Source organism: Pygoscelis adeliae, unplaced genomic scaffold (assembly GCF_000699105.1).
Source record: "Pygoscelis adeliae isolate BGI_AS28 unplaced genomic scaffold, ASM69910v1 Scaffold113, whole genome shotgun sequence".
Lineage (NCBI taxonomy): Eukaryota > Metazoa > Chordata > Aves > Sphenisciformes > Spheniscidae > Pygoscelis > Pygoscelis adeliae.
Genome location: NW_008825108.1, coordinates 11,403,410 through 11,427,204, shown reverse-complemented (window position 1 = coordinate 11,427,204; position 23,795 = coordinate 11,403,410). Strand labels below are relative to the sequence as shown.

At 37.9% G+C, this 23,795-nt stretch overlaps 1 protein-coding gene across 1 annotated transcript in view; it reads right to left on the bottom strand.

The window, feature by feature from the left end:
- LRIG3 (leucine-rich repeats and immunoglobulin-like domains 3) overlaps positions 1-23,795 on the bottom strand; it is a 40,085-nt gene that overhangs the window by 4,263 nt on the left and 12,027 nt on the right. The window contains exons 4-17 of the mRNA XM_009327688.1: positions 17,150-17,284; positions 16,321-16,464; positions 13,785-13,928; positions 13,328-13,471; positions 12,767-12,910; positions 11,327-11,407; positions 10,588-10,659; positions 10,147-10,218; positions 7,395-7,558; positions 3,482-3,802; positions 2,661-2,942; positions 1,636-2,088; positions 1,260-1,418; positions 12-155 (exon numbers count right to left, since the gene is read on the bottom strand). Coding sequence (XP_009325963.1) covers positions 12-155; positions 1,260-1,418; positions 1,636-2,088; positions 2,661-2,942; positions 3,482-3,802; positions 7,395-7,558; positions 10,147-10,218; positions 10,588-10,659; positions 11,327-11,407; positions 12,767-12,910; positions 13,328-13,471; positions 13,785-13,928; positions 16,321-16,464; positions 17,150-17,284 — 2,459 coding nt within the window. The remainder of the gene's footprint in view (positions 1-11; positions 156-1,259; positions 1,419-1,635; positions 2,089-2,660; positions 2,943-3,481; positions 3,803-7,394; positions 7,559-10,146; positions 10,219-10,587; positions 10,660-11,326; positions 11,408-12,766; positions 12,911-13,327; positions 13,472-13,784; positions 13,929-16,320; positions 16,465-17,149; positions 17,285-23,795) is intronic.

Genomic DNA, 23,795 nt, shown 5'->3' with positions numbered 1-23,795 from the left:
CCCCCACTTACTTGCACTGTATGCTTCAAAGGCCTCAGAGCCATATGTGTTTCCTTTTAAATACAAAGTCCCTGAAGTCCCCAGATAGTGGCACAGGAACGGATCTGCAACACCCTCCAAGTCTGTTTCACTGCCATTATCTAGATGGCAAATGCCTTAAAAATAAAATTGACCTGTCAGTGTATGGTCTTTTAAGCTTCAGCTTATAGTTTCTTAAGTTTTGTTCTTTTAAGGACCCCATCTATTCAACTAAATTTCATAGTGTATTTAGAGCTTGCTTAAGTTTAACCTAACCTTTTGATGAGAACTCTAATTCTAGCAAGTGTTCAATTAATTAGCTCAACAGAGAACGTGTCACACTTTGCATCATTATACAGTCCCTGGATAACAAAACAAACCCAATCACAGGGATCGGAATCAGGGACTTCCTTCCCTGTATCCTTCCCAAGCACTGGAAGCCAGGCTCATGCTCTGTCACACACCCACCTTTCGGAGCACAGAGTGCTAATGAGGAAGTCCCAGGTGGAAGAACCTGAGGGAATCACTGGCTGCTTGAACAGCTATACTGACTTTCAGCTCAATGGTTCCTGAAAGCTGTGGACATGGTCTGTGGTTTTTGCTCCACGAAGAGGCTGCTCCTCTCACTACCCTACAACTGCAGAACTATCTCACCACTGCTCCATTCCCTCCCGCCCCAACTCCTGACTGTATCTCGACCCCAACCCCTTCCATGCAAGGTGCCTTTTTCTCAGGTTCTGGATTCTCAGGGGCCAGATGTATAAATATTACGTACCGCAGCTTTTAACTTGCAGTCACCTTAAAGCCTTTATTGACTCTGACCCTAATGACTTCTCTAACAGGAAAGTTTAATCAGTTATATTATAATAAAGTTACACTGGTATTACCACCCACGCCTACATTCTATTAAAAGCATCCTCTTCAAGCTATAACAGAGGAAGACATGCTGTTGTAATTCCTTTTGGACACTCTTGTTTTGGAAATGTGATCATCTTTTTAAATTTACCCTTGAGACTAGAGAAAAACTTCATGATTTAAGCAAAGCCATAACGTCATTTGGATGAACAGAACCAAGTTTCTGTTATTATTCGTTAAAGCAATCCCAAGCAATAAATTTCACATCCTCTCTTAAACTTCAGTGAAGATGTTTCTTTAGTGTTATTTCTATTAGTTAGAAAGACAATAGCCAAACTGCAGCTACTCAGACAACATGGAAAATCTGCTTAACATTTTACACCTACCATTACTGTCCCTCTGCTGCAAGAAATACCCTCCCACAGAAGATGCGAGGAACTGATGATGACTGCCATTTTCAGATGAACCATATCCATCCTGCCTTTCAGCCAGTGTCCCCTGGGACGACAGGTAACTTGGAATGTCAGCAGGCAAATTTGTTTCATCTGTGGGGAAGCAAAACATACACAAAAGCCATCAGCATACTTCAGAGTTTCTAGAAGCATTTTTTAAACTTGTCAGCAAAGGGCTGAAGGTAGTAAGTAATTCACTCTTCTGACTCTGAGTCAAAGCACACAAATGTTCCTACAATAAAGTCATTTCATTGCAAAGCAACCACAAACATTTTTTTTCCCTTCCATGGCAAATCTTCAGTTTACACACCTGTATTTGTGATGCTGCAATCTTCATTTCTCCTTCTGGTGTGGTAGATGATGACCACCCACACCAAGGAAGTGCCCACCACACAGCAAACCACAGCTATGATCACAATGCCAACTGTGGCCCATCCATCATCATCAAGTGATGGGGCAATGTTTTGAGGAGAATCACAGGTGGGAGTAGGAATTACATTAAGACGGATGTTGCCTCGTTCTGTTCCAAGCGTATTAGACATTTCACAAGTGTATTTCCCAGCATCTTCTACATCTGTATCCACAATAATTAGTAACTGATTGCCTGCAGCAAAGAAATGTCTTTCCGTTACCATGAGAGGGCTGTCATCCTTAGTCCAGTTCAGTCGGGGTGGAGGGCTACCACCAGCAATACACTGCAAGACTGCAGTTTCACCTTTTGTTACAGTTCGATCCAGCAAAGGCCGCAAAAATGATGGTGTTTCTGAAAAGAAAGCATAAGCCTTATATTCTAAATGACCTTGCAAGAATGGGAACATGTCCCTTTCCTTCACAGCTCAAGAGGAAAAGCTAAATTAAATGCATCAGTAAGGCCTAATGAAGCTTACTCTCATTCTCAGAAAAAACACATTCAAGGAATTTGAACTTGGCGCCTACAGTTTACTTGTCAATTGATCAGAACTAGATGCTTGATTACCTTAGAAGGTAAAAAGGCCAAATCATACATGCTCAAGATTGCAGAGAACTAGATTAAAAATGGTTAACAAAACATCAGGAAATTAAGTTAAATAAAATCTCCCATCTCTAAACAAAAATATCAGACATTGTGTACACACTGAGAAACATAACTAACTTTGATTATTTTGCATCATAATAGTGATTGTGTGCTGGAGTACATTATTTCTAATCTATGTGTCAATACAAATTACTTCAGAATATTTTCATTTCTATACAGCACTTTCATAACGATGCTATTTTTAATCAGCTGACAATTTTAAAAGTGCTCAGTTCTGTTCTTCAAGGAGATTATGCCATTAAGGATTGCCAATGTCTTACCCAGTACTGTTAACGTTGCGTTAGCTGAAATGCTTCCAGCAGTGTTTTGAGCTGTACAGCTATAAACACCTGTGTCCTCGATCTTTACGTCAACAATAAAGAACACATCATCTTCAGGCATGACATGCATGCGCCTCTTGCGCGCTGCAGGAAAATCTGTTCCACCATCTTTCTGCCACGCAATCTGCGGGACAGGATGCCCAACTGCAGCACATTCCAAGCGTGCCATTGCCCCAGCACGAATGGTTAAGTCCATGGGGATCTTTGTAAATGAAGGCAGCACTAAAGAAAAGTTAGTGATACCAAAATGAATACATCAAAGACACTTTTCCTTTTTTGCACAGCATATTCTTAACACCCTTCTTGGACCTAAAAATTTTGAGAAGCATACAACCTAAATTTATCAGTAGCCAGCAAAGAGAAAGGGAGGGAGCTGTGAAGTATGTGAGACGATCTAGATCAAAATCTCATTTCTGCTAACAGCCTCCTACATGACCTTTCCATAGTACCTTGAAACAGAGTATAAACTTACCTCCTGTGAAGAAAAGATTAATGTTTTCCAATCTTGCTACATAGATTTTGTCAGATTTACTACGAATTGGGTCTGTTATTTGTTTTTTCCTATACTATGGTTCAGCACAATGGGGCCAGATGTAAAATTGAACGGTGACCTTGGAACTAGATACATTTTAAGAAATAATCTCAGCTTATTAAGGGATCTTCTAAAAAAAGCAGATGATAAGAATGGAAAAAAATATGTTTACATATCTTGATTAAAATCATTCTACTTTAAGTCCACAAGCAAAAAGTAACATACTTACTGTTTACTGTAAGTTTGGCTTTGACAGAGTAGGATGAACCAAAATGATTTGAAATAACACACTGGTATTTCCCTTCATTGCTGAATTCAACATTGCGCAGTCGAAGGATGGTAGTATACTCCATCACTTCACCACCCTGTGCCCGGAGGTGTGCATAATTCTCCATTTCAGCATCTTGCAGCAATTCATTGTCTTTCTTCCATGCAAATGTCATCGGGGAATCACTGCTGCTGGCTGCCGAACATACAAAACTCAGATTGGAGCCTTTGATTGCTGACTGGGTTTCTGGCTGGACAGTGATCTGTGGTTTAGGGAAATCATCTGCACAGAAGGGAGAAAAAGAAAAAGCAACACAGAGGAAGAGGAAAAAAAAAAAAATATATATGTGAGGCCTGAGGACTCTTTTTAGAAAGAGTTCGTAAACCTTGTTTTATAGGTTTGAGAGAAGAGTCAGGGAAGTATTTATAAAATGGATACACAATGCTTTCATTTTAAATTTCATTAGCCTTAGGGCATTTAAAGATGCCATATTTATGAGTTTATTGTGCCACGTCACCTCTTATTGAAGAGAAAGCACATTTAAAAGCAGACTGCATGTACGGTTTGTTCAACAGCAGCACTAAAGAGGAGACAACTACCCCGACATCCGTAAGAACTATTCTGAATGTCAGTCATGAAGCCCACCCTTCATCTTTACAACACCTCAGGCTGCTGTGAGTTTTTCTTTGTTGAAAGCATAGTTCTTCTGCCATCAGAAACTGCAAGTTAAAGGCGAGGGTTTTGCCCAAACCCACAAAAAACAACCATGTGCAAAAGTCATTGTTCCAGTGATTTGTGGGTGTTTGGTCCACCTTACAAACACAGCAGTGCTGAAAATCCCTTAAGCAGGGCAGCACACAAGAATCTCAAGAGATTAGTTTCTGGAGGTCCCTTTACTATTGGAAAGTTACCTTAAAAGTGCTATTTTGTGAGTTTACAGAATTAGTGGCCTTCTGAATTATTTATTCTGTCAATTGTGTCGACGTTGCATGTACAAAAGGAGTGGGCAATTAAATGCTTGGTCTCCCAAAAGCAAAAGCCTTAGCTTATTCCCAACTTTCAAGATGTCTCCTACCTCCTGACAAAGACACAAGCCCAAACTTCACAGGCACTGCAGGAAAAGCCCTGGGCCCCAACTATTCCTTACTGCAGACCCTGCCTGCACTGCAGAGAGTCAGGTTTCACCTAGCCCCTTTGCCTCCTTATGTCTCATCTGTTTGGGAACAACATACCAGGGCCAAAGCGTAATTTCCTTGAAGAACCTCCCCGCTGCACGTTACAAAAGAAAATGAGACATGCAGATAGCCTGAACTTAAGCTGCCTGCAGAACACCTGCAAGTCTGGAGCTGCGCTCCAGCGACAGGGCAACACGGATCCCCCAATCTGGGACCCTACGCATGGGCCTTAAGAATCTCCCAGGCCATTTGGTTGTCATGCTTCATACCCACACCTTAAGTCTTCCGTGACAAACTAGTAACATTTGCAAATTGAGTTGATAGTTATCCCTGTGCAAAGTCAGTGAAAGTAATTAACACATTGTAAATACTTAAGTTAGTCTTGTGAAAGGACAGGAGAACATACTTCATTTTGTTTCAGTTATACTGTCAATAGAATAATAAAGTATTTTAAAATCTTAATTATTTGGCAGGAAGGGGGGATGAAAAGGTCACTCAAGCAGATGCTACAGAACACAGAAGAACACTCTAGGGTAAGACTGGCAATGTGTTTTGTCAGAACAGAATAATTTGAGAGTGTATTTCTATACATGTATCAGAAACACACACACACATATATATACAGACAGATACATAAACACATACACAGACAGACACACACACTCTCTCTGAGAAATATATTTCTCATTTTATAGAAGCCACTTGACTACTACATATAGAAGCCACTTGACTACTATGTAACAGAAAACAAGCTATTCATCACCTAGATGGTACTCTTTTAGCATCACTGTGTTAAACTGAAGTAATTAATACAGGACAAAAAAGCATCTGTTTCTTCCAGTTATCTTTACTACAGAAATGTCTCATGATTTGTTTCAGCTTGAAAGACATGATCTTAGGAAGCACAAATGACACAGATTTTCTATTTTTTTTTTTAGCTTCACAGATATGGAACCCTTGCCTAACACGTGCTTTCCTTTAACAAATTTAGGATGACTCCCTCCTATCTCCTAGTTGTTTTCAAAAATGTAACTTGGCACGATTCGGAGGATTTATACACTCATAAATTATACATAATAGATTATTTAATTTCAGACAGGACTTAACACACTCCTGAAAATTCTGTAAAAGCAAAAGTGGCCATTGTAAACTTTTAAGGCAAGGTGTGTACATCCAAATGTCTAGTGACAGCACACTTTAAAGATTTAATAAACAGTGAAACACTCATTGATTCTGTTAGGAGATTCTAGTTACTTCTGCATGACAATTACTTTATGTATTAAATGTAACAACTTACTCTTAGTACATCCCTTTCTGCTAATGTATCTTAAAGGTTTTGAAATTAATTCATTAAAAATGGCATTCAGCAGCTAAAAGAAAGATCATGATCCCCCGTGGTTTAACAAATAAGAGATATATATTTAAATCCCCCAATTTAATTTCTTGCCAGAATGAGTTTCTCATAAATAAGGATGTCTACTTCATATATACTCCTTTAGCTATCGAGTAATCTGTAATTTCCTGCACTATGTCAACTTCGCCTTTTCAGCAGTAGCCAGGTTATGCACTATCTACTCATTATTTAACATTAATATATTAAACATTTGACTGCTAATAGGAAGGGAGAAAACAACAATTTTGTACACTATTTTATATTCTGTGCCTGCTTTCCCACTGAAAAAAGGGTACGAGTGGCAACAGTAAAAATTAAGCAGTCGTATTTGCTATGAGAGGAAAGTTATTGAGAAGACAAATACGGTTACTGTTTTGTCTCCAAAGAACATAAAGTTTGAATTTTCTTTAGTAAGAAAAATAAAACGTTTACAACAAAAACACATGAAATCCAGTTAGCTTTTAATTTCCTGATATTTTCAAAGTTCCCAACTTAACGTATCAGAGTACTCAAACACACATCTTTACTCTGAATGCTTAGCTCCACTTTGCTTTAAATAGAGAACATAACACATAGATGATAATGAATGTTACTAAACGCACATAGAGAAATTTAATTTTTAAGGCAGATGCTATCGCCTCAAATTCTCAAGTCTTAAAGGCAAAAACATTTTACTAGCATTTACTATCTGGCGTACTGAAATACAAAATATCAGCAGCATAACTGTGGTAATCGAATGTTTTAAAATACACTTTACATATAGGCAATAACTTACACAGTCCAAATAATTTTTTATGTAAATAACAAGCACACATAAAAAAGGTCAGAGCTGAGGCCAGTATGGTTATTTTACCTTCAAATTTTCTCAGCTCTGGAATAACCTCAAGACTGATGAAGTAGGAAAATAATTTACAAATAAACAAAATCAAAAATTGCATCTTAAGTTTGCCAAAATATGTCTCACTTAAAAATGATAGTTATCTAGATTTAAAAGTTGGATATTGTTTAGAGGCATATACATTTACCACCAAAAACTATTGAGCTTTCCCTTGCACACTACGCTGCGTACTATGTAAGCAAGCTGTACATGAAACAAAAGTCAGAAAACCATCACCTCCCATCTTGTACAAAGCCACAAGCTGTGAGCATCTACATCACAGTTCAGGAACAGAGAAGGAAAAGTTAACAAATATTAAATCCTGACCATTTTATTAGAGAAATCAAAACATATCAAAGAAACCACAACAAAAATCAATGCATTCAGCAAAATTTGTTCTGTGGAATGAGGAACAGAGGCTATACTCACCACAGACAAACCCATCCAGGCTGACAGCAAAAATACTTCTCCCTTTTAGCAGCTGAGGATGGGCACAACTGGCGTTTACAAAGCTCTGAAAGTTGTTCTCTGACATCCACTGTGGTAGCCATTTTAACTGGCAGTCACACAAGAGACTCGACGTGTTTAAGTGCCTAAGAAAAAGCAATTGCATTCAAAGCCTGTTTGCTTGGTTTTTCTGTTTGTAATACAGACCTGGATGAGCACATGTCACTAACAAAACTAAATTTTTAGGCTAAATACATACATCATAAGAGAAAGACAGCAATATTATTTAGCTCAGATGTGGTGACACCGTTGTCATGACTCCTACATTCTACAAAGCAGACATGTTATCCTGAACTCTCAGCTTCTGCTATGAATATGAGTCCAGGCAGTCAGGCATGTCTGTAGTGTCTTGGGTACAAAACTACAGTCAGCAGTAGGACACACAGAATGGACACGAAGGAGAACAGTCCAGAAGGGAGGTGCTCTGGAAGCTAACATAAAAAAATTCTGAGACAATTTCATTCCCTCATTTCCATTTCAGTCAGAACTTATCTTGGGGAAGATACTTAAAAAGGGGAGTGGGGAGACGAAGAATAGTCAAAGTATTGAAATAACAAGTGCAGAACTGGTTATCAGCTTACCTAACCTATGCAAATAGCTACTACATTCACGGAGGGAAAAAAAAAAGAAAGCAAAGGGATATTCTGTGAAGCATCTAGAATCAGGAGTTGAAGTAGGAAGAGTTCTCAGTTTTGGCTGAAAACTCAGAATCACCCTTAAAAAAAAAGTATTAAAAAACAGAGTCAGTAATAAAATTCCTCTCTTCAAATCTTACCTGTTCTTGGAGGAAAAGCAAAAATAATTTATGGATCCAGGGAGAGAAACAGCTTTAAAGATAAATGAAGACATAAGAATTCTTGAATTTTTTTGTGAAGGAAGAGCGTCTCTGTGCTCTTTTTTCACACCAACACTGCATGGATAAAACCTAGGGATGCCAGCTCACCAGTTCACATTGAGATGAAAGAGGTCATCTTTCGCTGAAGTTCTAGGAGCATTCTTGTTATTCTTAGGAGGCAGAGAAACCACAGCATTTTTTGCTACCCTGATGCAGTGAGTATCTATCATACTTTTTTTGGATTTACTCTCTAGGGGCCTCAGAATAAAATTACTAGATGGGAATTTATACTAAATAATCTTACTTCTGGGAATGTACTTTCTACCATCTGTCTACATCTTCCTCAGACATAATGGATGTCTACCAGGTGTTTCAAGGAAAGTACATTAAAAAACCCCAACAAATCCTGAATAGTTATTTCACTGAAGTGTTCAAAGTCTGGTATCTTGTAACATCTTACACCTTCTGGAGCAGCGTTAGCCTGTCATTCCATCACATTTGATCATTCTTCAAATCATCTGTATCAATCCTTAATTGTCAGCACTGTGCTCCCACCGCTTCTCTTGTGCCAAATCTAGCAATTGCCCTGCAGCTGGCTGAGTGAGTTCAGGAAACTAATCAAGCAATACAATCAGATCCAACTCAAGGAAGAGGAAAGGCAGAAAACTCCTGGCTATGGATAGAAGCACGGCTGCTGCTTTCTAGAGCAGCTGCAGCTACACCAGGATGTGGGTAACATCAAACTGAACTTCAAATGAACCAAATATAGTCTAGATACAAGAAAGAAATATTTTACAGTGCGAACAATCATACACTGGAACAACCTCCTCAGGGACGTGGTGGAGTCCCCAGCACTGGAGGTTTTCAAGACACAACTGGACAAGGATCTCATCTAGGCTCCCTTTTCCACAAAAGGTTGGACCAGATGACCTTCTGAGGTCCCTTCCAACCTGGTCTGTTCTATGATTCTATGAAATACGCAAGGCTCCTTGTTACTTTCTCTATGGCACCCAACATGGAGTAATATTGTAAGATGAAGCAGAGAGCCAGCTGCTAGGGTGATACTTGATAGGAGTCTCGAGAACACAAATTAAAAGCTCCAGACAAGCTTCAGGCAGTTTCTACTCATAATGAGAGCAGCATCTTTTTGTTATTCTTTAGTTTGTTGACAGATTATCCACAGAGCAGCTCAGGACAACAGATCTGACTAGAGAAGGCTGATATGAATAGAGGAGACATAAGATATATGCAAGAGGAAGAATTAGCTGTGCTCAAACCACAGGGAACAGTGACAGCATTTTTCTGCATTGATCAATAGAAAAAGAAGGTAAGAGGACAAAAAAACCCCCAAAACTCACTAGAAGAATACATTCTTCCCAGTGACCGCTTCATGACTTCTCTGAACATCTGCCCCTTTGCTACTACAGGATAGAAGGACCCAATTACAAGCACTGACAACCAGGTTTTTTCAAAAGAATTACAGCACTGCATTTCACTGGTCCAGTAAGCTTTAGCTCAGTGATAGCACTGCTGATCTTATAGCACATTACATCAAAGTCTCCCTTATCTAATACCTATTAGAGATCAGCCCATTTAAAATAAGGACTCTAGACACCAAATGTAGCAGAAAATGAACGCCTCCTATCCTACACTATCTCACTTAAACACAGTAATCACATAAAAAACCCAAAACACTGACATACCCTTTTTACGTGACTTCAAGAGATTACAGTGGGAGTTTATCACTGCATTAGGCAACATCTTACACGGCTTATTTATATATTTATATGGAGATATATATATATTTAATAGAGGTGATGTCTTTAGATAGAAACTTACAATTCTTTGAGTTTCTTCATTTGTGAAAATGCATTTCCTTGAACTGACATTATTGCATTGTTACTTAGATCTCTAGGAAAAAAAAAAGAAAAACAACATTAGAGGAGGAAAGAGTAATTTATTAAACTGAATGTATTTAAGACTCAAGGAATAGTTTACTACCTTAGTGATATACAAAGGATCCCCTAGCTCAAAAACTACAGAGACAGGATTAAGGAGTTTTATAGCATGCTTAATACACAACACTTTCTGCATTAATTCCAAAATTCATATTCAGCGTAACTCCAAAATAAAAGAACCTTCTCAAGATCACAGTAGCAACCAGGGTAAGCGTATTTCATTCGAAGTTGTAAGAAAAGCTTGTTAGTCCTACTTTTATTTCAATTAGTATAAAAATTCATTTTTCCAATGTTGAGTTAAATGTGAATTTCTACTACTTACAGGTGTTCAAGTGCATCCAAACCAGAAAATGCTTTCTTTGTAATGGATCTAATCCTGTTTCCTTGGAGTATCCTGAAAAATATAAGTACATGATGCAAAAAAGATGCAATAAAATAGAAGCATTTTTTTGAGATGAACAATTGCATTTTTGGCATTTATTTCTAAACTGTGACTAATATTCACCATTCAACCTTCCCCAATGCAGCAAAATGTCTCACCTCTAAAAGATACTAATTTATTTCCCTTGATTAAACATCTAGATTTTACAATGATTTTAGATGACGTTTAATGTGTACAGTGCATTATATAGATTATTCTAAATGTATACACATAAGCACCTTTTTATTTCATAGACGCGCATTTGAAAATTTCAATACAATGAAGCCACTTCCATTGGATGCCGCATTACTTTATCAAAGACTATCCTTGTCACTATGCCTTTGTCATATAATGCACTTATTACTTCCTATTATGGGAAACCCTCATTCTTTGAGAAATGTTTCCATAAATAGTAGTAATATTTAAAATATTTCAGATTAGTTTGACTTGAAAAATCTGGAATTTCTTTTACAGAAAAGGAACATTTTATAGAGAACAAAATGGTAAGGGACAAAAAAAAAAATAATCTCAGCTATGGAAAATATAACAGAATTAACTGTTGGGCTTGTCCCTTGAAACACATAATCTAAGCTAAATTTTTTAAGGAATGATGAGATATAAATATTGTAGCAATACTTACAGCTTCCTAAGTTTATCTAGGCCAGAGAAGGCACCATTCATATCTTCAATAGTCCATGATATTTCATTGTTTTTCAGATCCCTGTTTAAGGGGGGGAGGGGAAATCAAACCACAAGAGCTATTAAAAAGAACAAGGTACCTACTTCTTCAAGAGCATGTATTATTTAAAACAATTTCTAAAATAGCTTTCTGGTAGGTTGTTTTTTGTTTGGGGGGGGGGGGGTTGTTTGTTTTTTAAGAGAAGCGTTTCCTGATTAGCTATTTCATTTCAATTTTTACTGAGAGACTTTGAAGACTATTAGTACTTTTTCCACTGATAACTAAAAAAGATCACAAACCCAACAATTTTAAGAATTGTTAGAAAACAAACCCACACTCCCCTACAAGGGTATTCATATACAGGACTATCATAAGAGAAGGAGCGTCACAGGAAGGGAAGGGATCAACTGTTGCCCCTTCGAAATAAAATACACTTATGCCTTTGTAAGTTCATAATATTAACACAGAGAAGACACAGAGGTTTATTAATAAGTGAATCATTTTTACATCCTACAACATCCACAACACTAGCTTGATTATCTGTGAAGCATAAAGACATCAGAGATTTGTGAAAAGAACGGCGTGTCAGCAAAGAATCAACAGGGTTAGGCTAGAGGAGAAAAAAAAATCTAGGAGGCAAAGTCTAACACAATTCCTAGACACCTCACAAGTCTCTAACTTCCTCTATGATCTAAATCTCTCTGTATACTTAAAAAACATAGCATACACCCCTCTGAATTGCATCTTTGCTAGATGCCCAAACTGTTAGTATGTGAGCAAACCCCTGAAAGTAAAATGTTAGGATCCTTTTCAAAGCCTAGAGGGAAAGGCAACCATTTCATTCATCTGCCTAACAGATGGGTCAATGGTACACAATTGGAAGATTTTAATGAAGCGGAATATATTTAGATTAGTTTACTTCTTTCTTCCCCTTCCATTAAGAAATGCTATTTCAAAAAAATACTCAAATGCTTAAAGCAATTTCTCAGGCACGACAAGCATCAGCATCCACAGCAATACACAGTTTTGAGTTTTGTCTTCTTATTTCTACTATGAGGGAAAATTTTCATTCAGTTAAGCCACAACAATGATCCAGATCCGCAAAGCTGTGGGTAGCAGTGCTGCTTGCTGCTTTCGAATGGAGACATGCCTTTCCCATAATAATGCTACTGAAAGTTCATATCGTAATTACCACCATCCATTGTGCACAGCCTTAACAAAAGAGGAAGTCCTCCCTCTTCCAACTGTTCTGAAAAAAAGTCCTACTGTAAGAAAAACATATGCTGATCTGGGAAAGTTAACAAAAGGTTCTTGTATATTTCATAAGAAAAAAAAAAATCTATAAACACTGAGGGTTTTTCTTAAGGTTTTTGACCTTAAAAAATGAGTTTGTCAACTTACAAAGTCTGTAGACTGGAAAGTCCCCGGAAGGCACAATCAGCAATGTAATTTACTTTGTTGTTTCCAATGTACAGTCCAACCAGCACGCTTAAACCAACGAAGCTTGAATCATCTAACCTTGCTAAGTGATTGAACGTCAAATCTCTGCATATTCAAGGAAAAAATGTATTTTAATGTTTATGCTGCAGTGCTTATTACTCAGTTCAACCTAGGTGAATTTTCAGGGGGAGAGAAAGTTTTCTCCCTTACAGCTATCAAAACCTACTACATCATTTTTGATCACACAGCTTGTATCGTTTCCGATAATTCACAAATTACTGCAGAATGAATTTCTTCCATTTGAAAATGACTGTGTTACAGTTTTAGTACAACTGCCACAGTGAAATAAAGCAGTCATGGCTGGCTTCAACTTCTTTCAATAAAATATAACTGTCTCACATACAAAAAAGTTGTTGTCACCTTGGTAACTTTGTTATGAAAAATTCACAGATCAGTGGTAAGAAGCTCATGCTTTGGCATGTACCCGGCTTTCAAAACTGGAATAGAATAAAAGCTACTCACAGCTCACTGAGTTTTTGGCAAAATTCCCAAGCATCAGGACTGATCCTGCTGATGGCATTTTGGCTGAGATGGAGTTGCTGCAGCATCAGCAAGCCATAAAGCCAGCCTTTGGTTACCTCTGTTAAGTTGTTATGGTCCAGCTGCCTACAAACACACACAAGATAAAAGACATAAGGTTCAGAAACTCAGTGGCGTGTGTGCTTTGCCATGGGTCCACATCTGACTTCATGATACTGGCTAGGTAGCTGCAGCCTCTATTTACATTTAGAGCTGTATGCATGCATTCAGAATGTGCTGTCCTACACATTCACCAATGACTGCTTGCTGCTTTTCAAACCACACTACAACAATTTAATTCAAAAACATCTTTAAGTTTTATCAAGCAATTCTATTCATTTTGTGCAATTCTACTTAACACGTTATCAGCAGAAGCTATCAGCAGAATGTTGATACTTACAAGACTTCCATGTTGGTTAATCCCCAGAAAGCACCATCCATGAGCCTAGTAACCCCGTTTCTCTGCAGTTTTAATGATTTCAAAGCTGGAAGTCCTTGGAAAGTAAGACCATCTATTTTTTTAATTTTGTTGCGATTCAGTTCCCTGCATCAATAAAATTTACAGTTACAGCAGAGTAGGTTTACCCGCATGCCAACAACCTTTCTTCCCTCTCTGGAAACAAACCTTATTTAAATGCTTTTCTTGCACATAAAACAACAGAGACAAAACGTAATAAAAATCAAACATTTTACTGTAATACATTATGTTTAACCATGCTAACACTGTTCTGCCTTTCTGATACTGACGACAAGTACTTGGTAGTTCCTTGATTTTCAGATCTGAAGAATCCTTGTAGACCTAGAATGTCATGTTAGTCCTGTTCGCAAATTCAAAAGCGAAAGCAAGTTCCTGGTGTTTATCGAGCAGTAGAGCCGTTAAAGTTAGCTTGCAGTTGCAATCAATAATCAGTCAGAAAGAAAAAGTTAAAATTTTTAGTTGTGATAACTAGGCAAAATTAAATATCCTGGGTGATCCCTCTCTTTCTTAATCTGGAGTCGAGCATTCATAACTCATTCCTCCCTCATTCTCCACAACCAATTACAAATAGGTACTTCCCTCTTTCTCAAGTGGTCTTGGCACTCATCCTTCTGCCACTACACATACACCCTGTAGGTCAGAAGCTAGACCCATGTGTATCCTGAAAAGGAGTTACAAGGCATAACTAGCTGGAGGGCAAGCTGCAGTGACAGTAGTACTCCATATTTTCTATTCTCCGGCTTTCCATAACACTTCCTTGGTTTTGGTCCTTTTTAACTCTGAACCCTGCACCAACCCCAAGCAACTTTCCAACTTTGAGCTATGTGAAAAGGGAAGTCCAGCCTCACACAAGCACAAAGAACACAATGTTCACTGGTTTTACAGAGGTGAATTTTAAACTAGCTATCATTTGCTAAATTAATAGATATATTTATAAGCAACAATTGGTATACAGTACAAAGAGACAGGATTAGACAATACTAAGAAAAGGCCCTCATACAACAATGAGTGATCATCTGCCCCTTTCAGGAAGATCTTGGATCTATCAACCTTCCTCCTACCAAACTAAGAAGAATCCTCTCCTTCCAAAACTTACTTTTCCATGGGAAATAAAGGCCTAAATAATTCTCTCTCCATAGTTATACCACAATTATTTTTCAGAGTCTCAGTCTTGTAAGAATTCAGCTTTCCTCTCTGGTAGCCTGATATGAACCCTACCTGATAACAGATACCTGACAGAGAACCCTACTCATCCTCCTGTGTTTATATGTGCATAAGCAGTGAAGAACACTGAGTAAGAACAGCCTTCAGTTCTTCCCCACTCCTCCTCTAAACACTTCTTTCAGGTGGTTACACAAATTTTTGACCTTCATTGCAGATTAGCCACCTAACATAACTAGGTCAGCCTACCAATTAAATTGTGAATGAGTATAACTTTTTTAGGCAAGAATATCACCAACTTCCAAAAATTTCAGTTCAATCTGAAGATCAGAAAGTCTACTAAGATTGTTAACAAGTCCTGAGCTTTGCAGGACTGTTCTCACACTCTTCTACTGAGGCTTGAGTCAAACTAGATCTGCAACCTGATCGAGTTGAAGATGTCCCTGCCCACAGCAGGGGGGTTGGACTAGATGACCTTTAAAGGTCCCTTCCAACCCAAACTATTCTATGATTTTATGAAACTCTTGCTGCATTTGTATACAGAAAAGACACAGTCACTGTTTCCAGATGTGTCAAGCATCCTAACACTTCACTGTTCTTATGACCTTTCACTTTCAAGGTTAACTTAAGAGAGTTCATCATTTTTAACTCAACTATCTCATATGGAAAATAATTATTCAGGATTTGACAAAGTGCAGCCCTAGCTCATCCTCTTGTCAACTTCGTGCACTCTAAGTTTAAAAAAAAACAAAAAACAAAAAATAAAACAAACAAAAAACAGGAAAAAGATATTTCCCCATCCTCTTCCATATTAAATAACTTTATTATTTATTAGGTAAAATGTTTCTAGACAGCACTGTATCAGTGAAGCTGATGGAGGTCTATTTACTCAAGCATATTGCTTATTGTCGTACCTTCTGAAAGCAAATTAATTCCCTTCATTTCACCGTGAAAACACAAAATAAATAAGAGACTGCTGTAGTGAACTACGTAAGTTTAGTTCACTTAGTATGTTTCCAATGCTTTCTTACAGGAATACTGCTATTACCCCTTCTCCAGAATTTTCTTTTTTTTCTTTTAATAGGCAAACACGATTTTAAACACAAAGACTATTCACATCTCACCAATATATAAGACTAGTTTTGTTCAGTACAAAGCTGCAGTTAGTAAGGGTTGTAGTAATATGTTTTCTGTGTCTGTCTCAGTCTGCCTCTGATTAAATTAAAGGCTAAAGTTCAAGCACTGCCAGTGCTTTGGAAAACCTGAAAACAATTAGTCAATTGTGGATTGCACTTACAGGTGCTGCAGATGGGAGAGTTTAAACATCTTTTGAGGGATTGCTGAAATTTTGTTCCTGTTCAGTTTCAATACTTGAAGTGTGGTAGACAAATTGTCAAAGGTACCAGGCTCCATGGAGGTTATTCGGTTACTGTTAATGTACCTGTTGAAACAATGTCTAGAAGGTTAAATTTACAGTTATTTAATAAATTCTTAATACCAAGAAGTGAAACACAAAGCTCTTGCGCTGCCTCCTCCTTGATAAACGGAATTTCATTTATCATATTAATTAGAGCTCTTGACAGCTCAGTCTATGGTCAAATAGTATTTCACCACCAACATTTTGCCCTACTCTGCAGGAGTGTATTATTGGCAGAAGATAGCATGTTGCAACCCCATTTATTTTCACTCAGTATAGCTCTGGCAATGCAGTATTACTGAATAAGGATTAAGGTAGATTCAAAAAAAAGGCCACCAAACTGCATGTAACTCAAGACTAGCCCAACCATGGGGAACTTAAGTTCATTTTGTTACATAATTATTTCTCTCAAGAGACACATCTATTTGTTTCATCTCAAGATAATGACCTTCACTTTTTATGAACTAAAACATCTCATTGCAGCAACTCATGTATTCAAGTTAGCAGCTCAACAGGTGAAAGTAGGAATAAATATTTAGTATTTGTCTTGAGCAGTAATCCCCCTATACCCATTGAATATATTTAATATTTAATGCGTGTCTAATTGAAAGAAGATTTAGTATCTTAACAAACAGCTGCCAATGTAAGTTTTCCAACAAGTTTTTAAAAGTAAAAGAAAGAAAAAAAAGTAATACTAAGTTTTACTTACAGATACTTGAGCTGTAGCGATGGAAATGATGATATTTTTAGCTCTGTTATATTATTGTTGCTCAAGTCCAAAGTTTCTAGACTCTGAAACGCCTTCAGATGTTCAGACAAGATGTTGGCAATCTTGTTACTGGTCCTGAAATTTAAGGACAGTAGTCAAAAGACTGTCATTTCCAGAGTAAACACTTGTTAAGTACATATGACTCTGACGAAAGTTAGTTCTTAATTCCCCCACTTGAAAATAAATTCTAGTTAAGAAAACCAATAAAGTATGTTCTCTAGACATAACATTCATTTCTATCCATCCCAAATCACAAATTGGAACGCTCTAAAATAAATGTGTTCATTTCTTAAAACATATTCCCAGCAAACAAGATGGAAAAAATTGCATTATAATCTAGTTACTGCAATTCGTGGCTTTTAAAACAAGACATAAAACTCTATGATCATCTATTTCTGAATAGTAGAAATATCTAGTATTTGCATTGAACAGTATGTCACGGTATTGTAATGAAATCAGATTAGAGTTGTTTTCTATTTTAACCAAATTAACATCATAGTAGCTAAACACTGTGTTTTGTTTTGTTTTTTAAACTCCCACAGCATGAAAATCAGACTGAATTTCCATAAAAACAGAGCTAGATTAGAGATGGATGACAGTGTGCCCCTCAGAAAGACATTCTATAACTGTGCAATTAGACCTAGTATTTCATCTATAGATTTTTCTAGTGAGTTTGCAAAGACTAAAATTTGTGCTTATTACAGCTCATTACAGAGGTTCTGGACTTCATGTCTGGTCAAACTTCAGCTAAGCATCACACCCAGTTCCACAACAAAAATTCTGCAACTGTTTAAAGACATGGGTATCCTCATCTACTATAAGGAATACCCCTTCTTTCACTTCCAGTGAAATATAATTTTTCTAGCGATCATATTTCATGTTTATACCCAGCAACCCACCAGTTTTCCCATCCCAGCTGCATAATGTACAGAATCATACACGCACATCAGCAACATTAATAGGGTTATTCGTTTGGGGCTAATGGTACATAGGGGAAAACAGATCACGACCAATTAAATGAACTTAACCCAAAGTGATCCTTGTTAGCTTGGGAAGTTCAAGTCAGTTCTGGCTGGGGTACATTCTGTACCTAGTATGATGAATGATCAAAATTTAGGAGCTCCCCCCAACTCCCAGAGATTGCAGGCAAAGGCAATTTCAGTAAAACTATCAACAAGAATGTTGATTCTGGAAGGTGTTTGCCTTTATTGGAAATACTTGCTCTGGATCAAATAGTAAGCCACACATTTAGGATAGCATGGACAACTCTCACATATTCGAGGGTGTGGGGGGATTACTGCTCAAGACAAAAAAGTCCTGACTCAAAAACTGAACCAGAGGTTAGATTAATGGGCCTTCTGACCACATGTGGGAATGGGTAAGTGATCTTGCAGTCCCTCCAACGCTGCGCTTGTATCGTGTTTCATTCCTCAGGCTGTATGGTAGAGGTACACTGCATTTTTAACTCTTAGCTGAAAGTATTTATAATAAATGGAAACAAATTACTTTAATAAAGAACAACAAACACCACCACCATGTGTCAGTTCCATTGGCCAAATAACACTGCGAGTTAGATAACAGGTCATAGAGCCTTGCCTTTATGCATTAGTTTGTTTATAAGGTAATTACTAACAAGGTATTAAAACTGCCAATTACTTGAGTGACGAATAAAATTTTCCTTGCAGTAAAAGTGTGCTCCAGCAGAAGCCAGCAATTTCCTGAACTGCACGCCTCCTAAATTGCAGTGTGAAAGTGTTCAGTTATAGAGACAGCTTGCACAGTGCTGTCTTTGTGTCAGCACTGCTCCATAAAACAGAAATTCCTCACAACTGGCAGGATAATAGCCCCTGTATTACAAAGTTCAGTTGGACCTAATGGAACCGAATAAAACGCTTATACAGCCTTCAGATTAGCACTTAAAACTAACTGGCAAATTACCTGACACAGACCAGGTTACAACAAAAAACAAACAAACAAAAACCCCCAGCTTGTTTGTTTCAGGGAACATTCTTCTTTTTTGGTGATGGTAAGGTCATATTGTGGGGAGAAAGTAACTTCTTTTGTTCACTGAAAAAGAGCTACACATCAAAGTCCTAGTCCATCTCACAATGAAAATCAAACCAGCCTTCACTGCACCTTCCTGCTTACTCATATTTGTAGAAGCTACTCAAACGCAAAATTTCTGAATGGTTAACTCCGTATTGCCCCAACCTCCCAGTCCAGTTTTCTCTTCAAAAAAATTTCAAGTGCCGTAATTCACACCTAGGAGGAGATTATTCACACCTAGGAGGAGATTATCCAGCACTGAACATATCCAAATAGCTCTACTTTAAGGCCCAACTTTAGTTAAAATGAGAAAGTTCAATTCTAATTTGATTTTTCTTCACAATCATCACTTAAGTAAATCAAATAAAAACAATGTATCGGCTTCCTCATAGCTGCCAAATCGCCATCAAAATTAGTCAAGAAGGACGCGTTTGAAAATGCAAGCCTAATTGTCAAGGCAGAACCAAACAGTATCCTCTGTGTTGGCACAATGGCATGCAAGTTTGTTCACTGTGGAAAAAAAAAAAAACAAACAAAACCCAAAACCAACTTTCCAGCGAAGGGCTGTTATTACTGTGCTCAGACAAAAGGAGCTGCACACACCGCATAGGTTTCATTTCACAGACCCTCAAGGGGAGATCAGAGCAACAGAGATCCCCTGCACCAAGAGAACCAGCGCATCAAGTTCTCACAGAGGCAGACCTGCAGCAATCTGATCACAATTTCTTCATGTGCAAGGAACAGCAACAGGCTGCAGCTTCCTTGGAACTTCTCCTGTTACAGCTAAAACAGCAGGAGCACCGAGGAACACAGATAAAACCACCAAAAATACCTGCATAAATTTGAACATGCCTTTTGCAATTTGAGTGCCTACACCCTGACTTGAAGCAAAAAAAAAAACCCCAACAATCCAAGAGTGCATGCAGACTGATTTAATTATTTTTACATAAGCCTGTGTAAATACCAGCTTAAGACAGAATATCAGTTTTTCATTACGGGTATGAGAAACCTTAGCTTTCCGTCTCAGTATTCATGACTTTAACCACACTACTAGGCCAAAACATCTATAACAGCCCTATCAATCATGATCCCAAGATTCACTCTATATAAACAACAGCTACAATATACCTGACATATCGACTTGTACTTTCCTCGCCTTTGAGGAAATATAAAGCAGGACAGCAACTTCCGTATGCATTTTGTTGAGGATCTAGTTAACACCACTTAGACATAATAATTCTTATGTGCTGAAAAAAACCCAATTTTTAAAGATCTGAGATAGTATGACTAAGTATCTCTTGATAAAGATGTCAATATGTAATGTTTTCTAAGAAAAAGAAGTATCTATGCAAGCTTCACTACTCTGATCCTGTAACATGGAAGCCCCAACTCTGAAATAGATTAAGACCTAAAGTCCTATCTTTTGTTTCTATTCAAAAATCTCAGCACAAAAAAATACTCTTGCACTTCCTTTTCCAGCATAACTGTTTCTTCCAGGTAGATCTTGATCTGCTGTGTTTTGAGAACCTCTTATGTCTTATCTTACACCACGATCCTGACAAGGAGCATGTGTAGGAGTCTAGAGGTGGAGCAACCTGGTAAAAAACAAGTTTTCTAGAAAGACAATTTTGGAGAGCTGTGTCTGTGCAGCCTGTTCTCCAAAGTTGCTAGATGTAAAATAACTGTTGTAACATCTGTGTGATTCTGGACTAAGACAGTATCTCCTGTCCCTCAGCTAAGCCCTGAGAGGCAGGATATACTGAATTTGCCTTACAAACAGGTGAACGAAATCATAGTAGAGTCTCTTGCTAGAGACTAAGAGGATATGTAAAGAGAAAAAAGCACTCTGCTAGGGCTAGATATATCTTTCTGAGCAGCACTGAAGCCAAGACACTAGGGTTCGTAGATGTTTAGTTCGACCGCCTTCTGTTTATATGGCTTCCAGATTAGAGCTGGCTTGGAGGCAGCCACGTCAGAGCACAGGCAAAGCAGACGTGACTGTCCACATCTGAGCGCGTACCGGGTGGTCTCCGTTATGGGCCACTACAGCTCACAGCCTCCTTTTTCACATTTCTTCAAATCTTTGTGGTTGCTTCACCTGTTCTTCCCTGCACCCACCCACTAACATCATATGACTCCTGGCATATCGTCTATTGTTTCTTGCACTCCCCCTCCTGCCTGCCCAAACTCCTTTGGACTTTTGGAGCTCTTGTAAGAAACAATGATGTCAAGACACTGAGTGGAAGAAAATTTAAGCAAAAATAAAGAAAATATACAATTGATAGTAAAGACTGAAGATCAATACTGTAATAAACTTCCAGGGAAAGTGCTGGAAGACTCATGTTTTGTGGCTTTTAGGATAAGGCTGTACAACTTTAAGGAGCACATAACAGAAGAAAGTCTCAGGAACTCCTGCAAGAAGAAAGGGAGAAAAAGTATCTTTTTTTTTTTTTTTCCTCCAATTTCTACTCATTTGAATACTAAAATTAGCCAGACTGTAATGAACAATTACTCCATTTAAAATATCGTAATTATGGTTTCAAGCTGAACGCTATGCTTACAAAAATCCCCTGATATGAATGGGACTACGTGCTCTACTCACCATTAGACACCCAACTGCACTGAATTAAGAACTTCCATTTTTTTTAATCTTTGCAACTGTTCAATGCAGAAATATTTCAAGTGACACTGTTTTTCTCCAAGATGTAGATGCCAGAAATAGAGCTGGGATTCTGGCTCACTTCCAGTCCTACTGGTAGGTCTACAAGTCTGATGCCTCCTTCACACATAGGCTTCTCACGTTCCTTGTGGAAAGCAGTTGTTCTTTCTTTTGAAGGTCTCCTTCATTCCATGATTCATGCCTGTCATTGCTCTTTCAAGGCAGATGTCAGCAAGTCTATGCTCTTATTTTTTGTCCGTTTTGTGGTATACAGGCATAAAGTACAAAACGAAAACTCAGAACTCTGTAGGCTACTGATACCCTGTCCAAAACTTGAGACCAAAGGTTTATAGATTCCTAAACCAAACATAAACTGGGAAAAGGGGAAGAGAAAGATGCAGAATGAAACAACTTGGGGATCAGAGATGCTTTCATCATCAAGAAGACGACAGAGGCAAATCCAAACTTCCAAACCCATGATACTTCCATAGCAATTCTCTCATGATTCCAATCATAGTACCAATATGTAATTAATTATACTTTCCTTCCAAACTCTCTTCTTGATACCCTGGAGTCTGTTTCCCACTACCCTTTCTGGCCTTTCCAAAATAATCACAAGTTACTTAGCACGTGATAGCCAAGTGAATGTGTAAGTTCATTATTTTAAAGACGGTAAACAGAAGCAATGCAGGCATAGCTATTTCAGCATGAGCTGAAAACAGGAATTATAACCCATTGCAGACTTGCTGCACTCTGTGACTGTTAGTTAATGCTAAAATCTTGGACAATTGTAAGTATGACCTAGATTAAACCCAGCAAAATGTCCTCCAATATTATAAATCGTATTTATAATCTGATGTATGGACTTGTTAAGTAAAAACACCTATCCTTTATTGTTAGAGCCAACCCTCCCCTTTTGGAGGGTGCAGATCGAAGTCTAGGCACTCTAGACTACACACCCTTCTAGATCTACTCCTTATCTCAACTGTCAGTACAAGCTGAGGGATGTCCTCCTGTCCACTTCTATTTCACTCAAGGCACTAAGTCATTACATTTCACTGCTGTATTGCAATAACCACCTACCACTTCTCTAAGATACAACTCCAATACTTATGCCTGACCTCTTAACTTCATTCTGACTTGCCTCATTCTATGTACTGTATGTCCTACAACTTGGCACCTCCACCTTGGTAAAATTTCCTACCATTCTTCCATTTTGTCACACAGGAACAGTGTTCTCTATTTTTCTGATCCATTATTATTCTTTTTAATTCATCTTTTTCTTTAACACTGTTGATCAGAAAATCATGCCAGTTTTTTTCCACTGCAAATAGCTCATAAAATTTGCATTCTTTTCCATTCTCATTGCAAAAGCATTCATCTAGGCTCTCACTACTTTAGATTTTTGCTACAACTAACTATGGGTTTCTACATACTTCTTCCCTTTCCCATCATTCAGCCTAAATTGCTGCCATAAAAATCTAGTTTCCATGTCTGCAAGTCTGACTAAGACAGGTTCCTTTTCAAATTCTTACATTTATTTCCTCTTAGTCTCCACACCAAATGTCAGAGACTGCAAGAAGTAATTCCAGTTAAGTTTCTTCGCTTTTTGCTCGCAACTTCAGCCCAAGTCACACATGGTTTACCACCACTCTCATTTTTGGGATTTTCTCCAAGTAGCCTTATGCCTGAAGCCCTGTCTGGCATTCCTCTATCCTTTCTTTCAATCCTTCTTCAAAACAAACTCTTCCAGGCAACATCCAAATCTTAATCCTTCCCATAATAAAGTGGTAGCTGAAGAGATGACAAGGATGTAAAATATTTGACCAACATTTTCTTAATATTGGGAGCCAGACTTCAGTTTAGTATGCTAGCTTTATA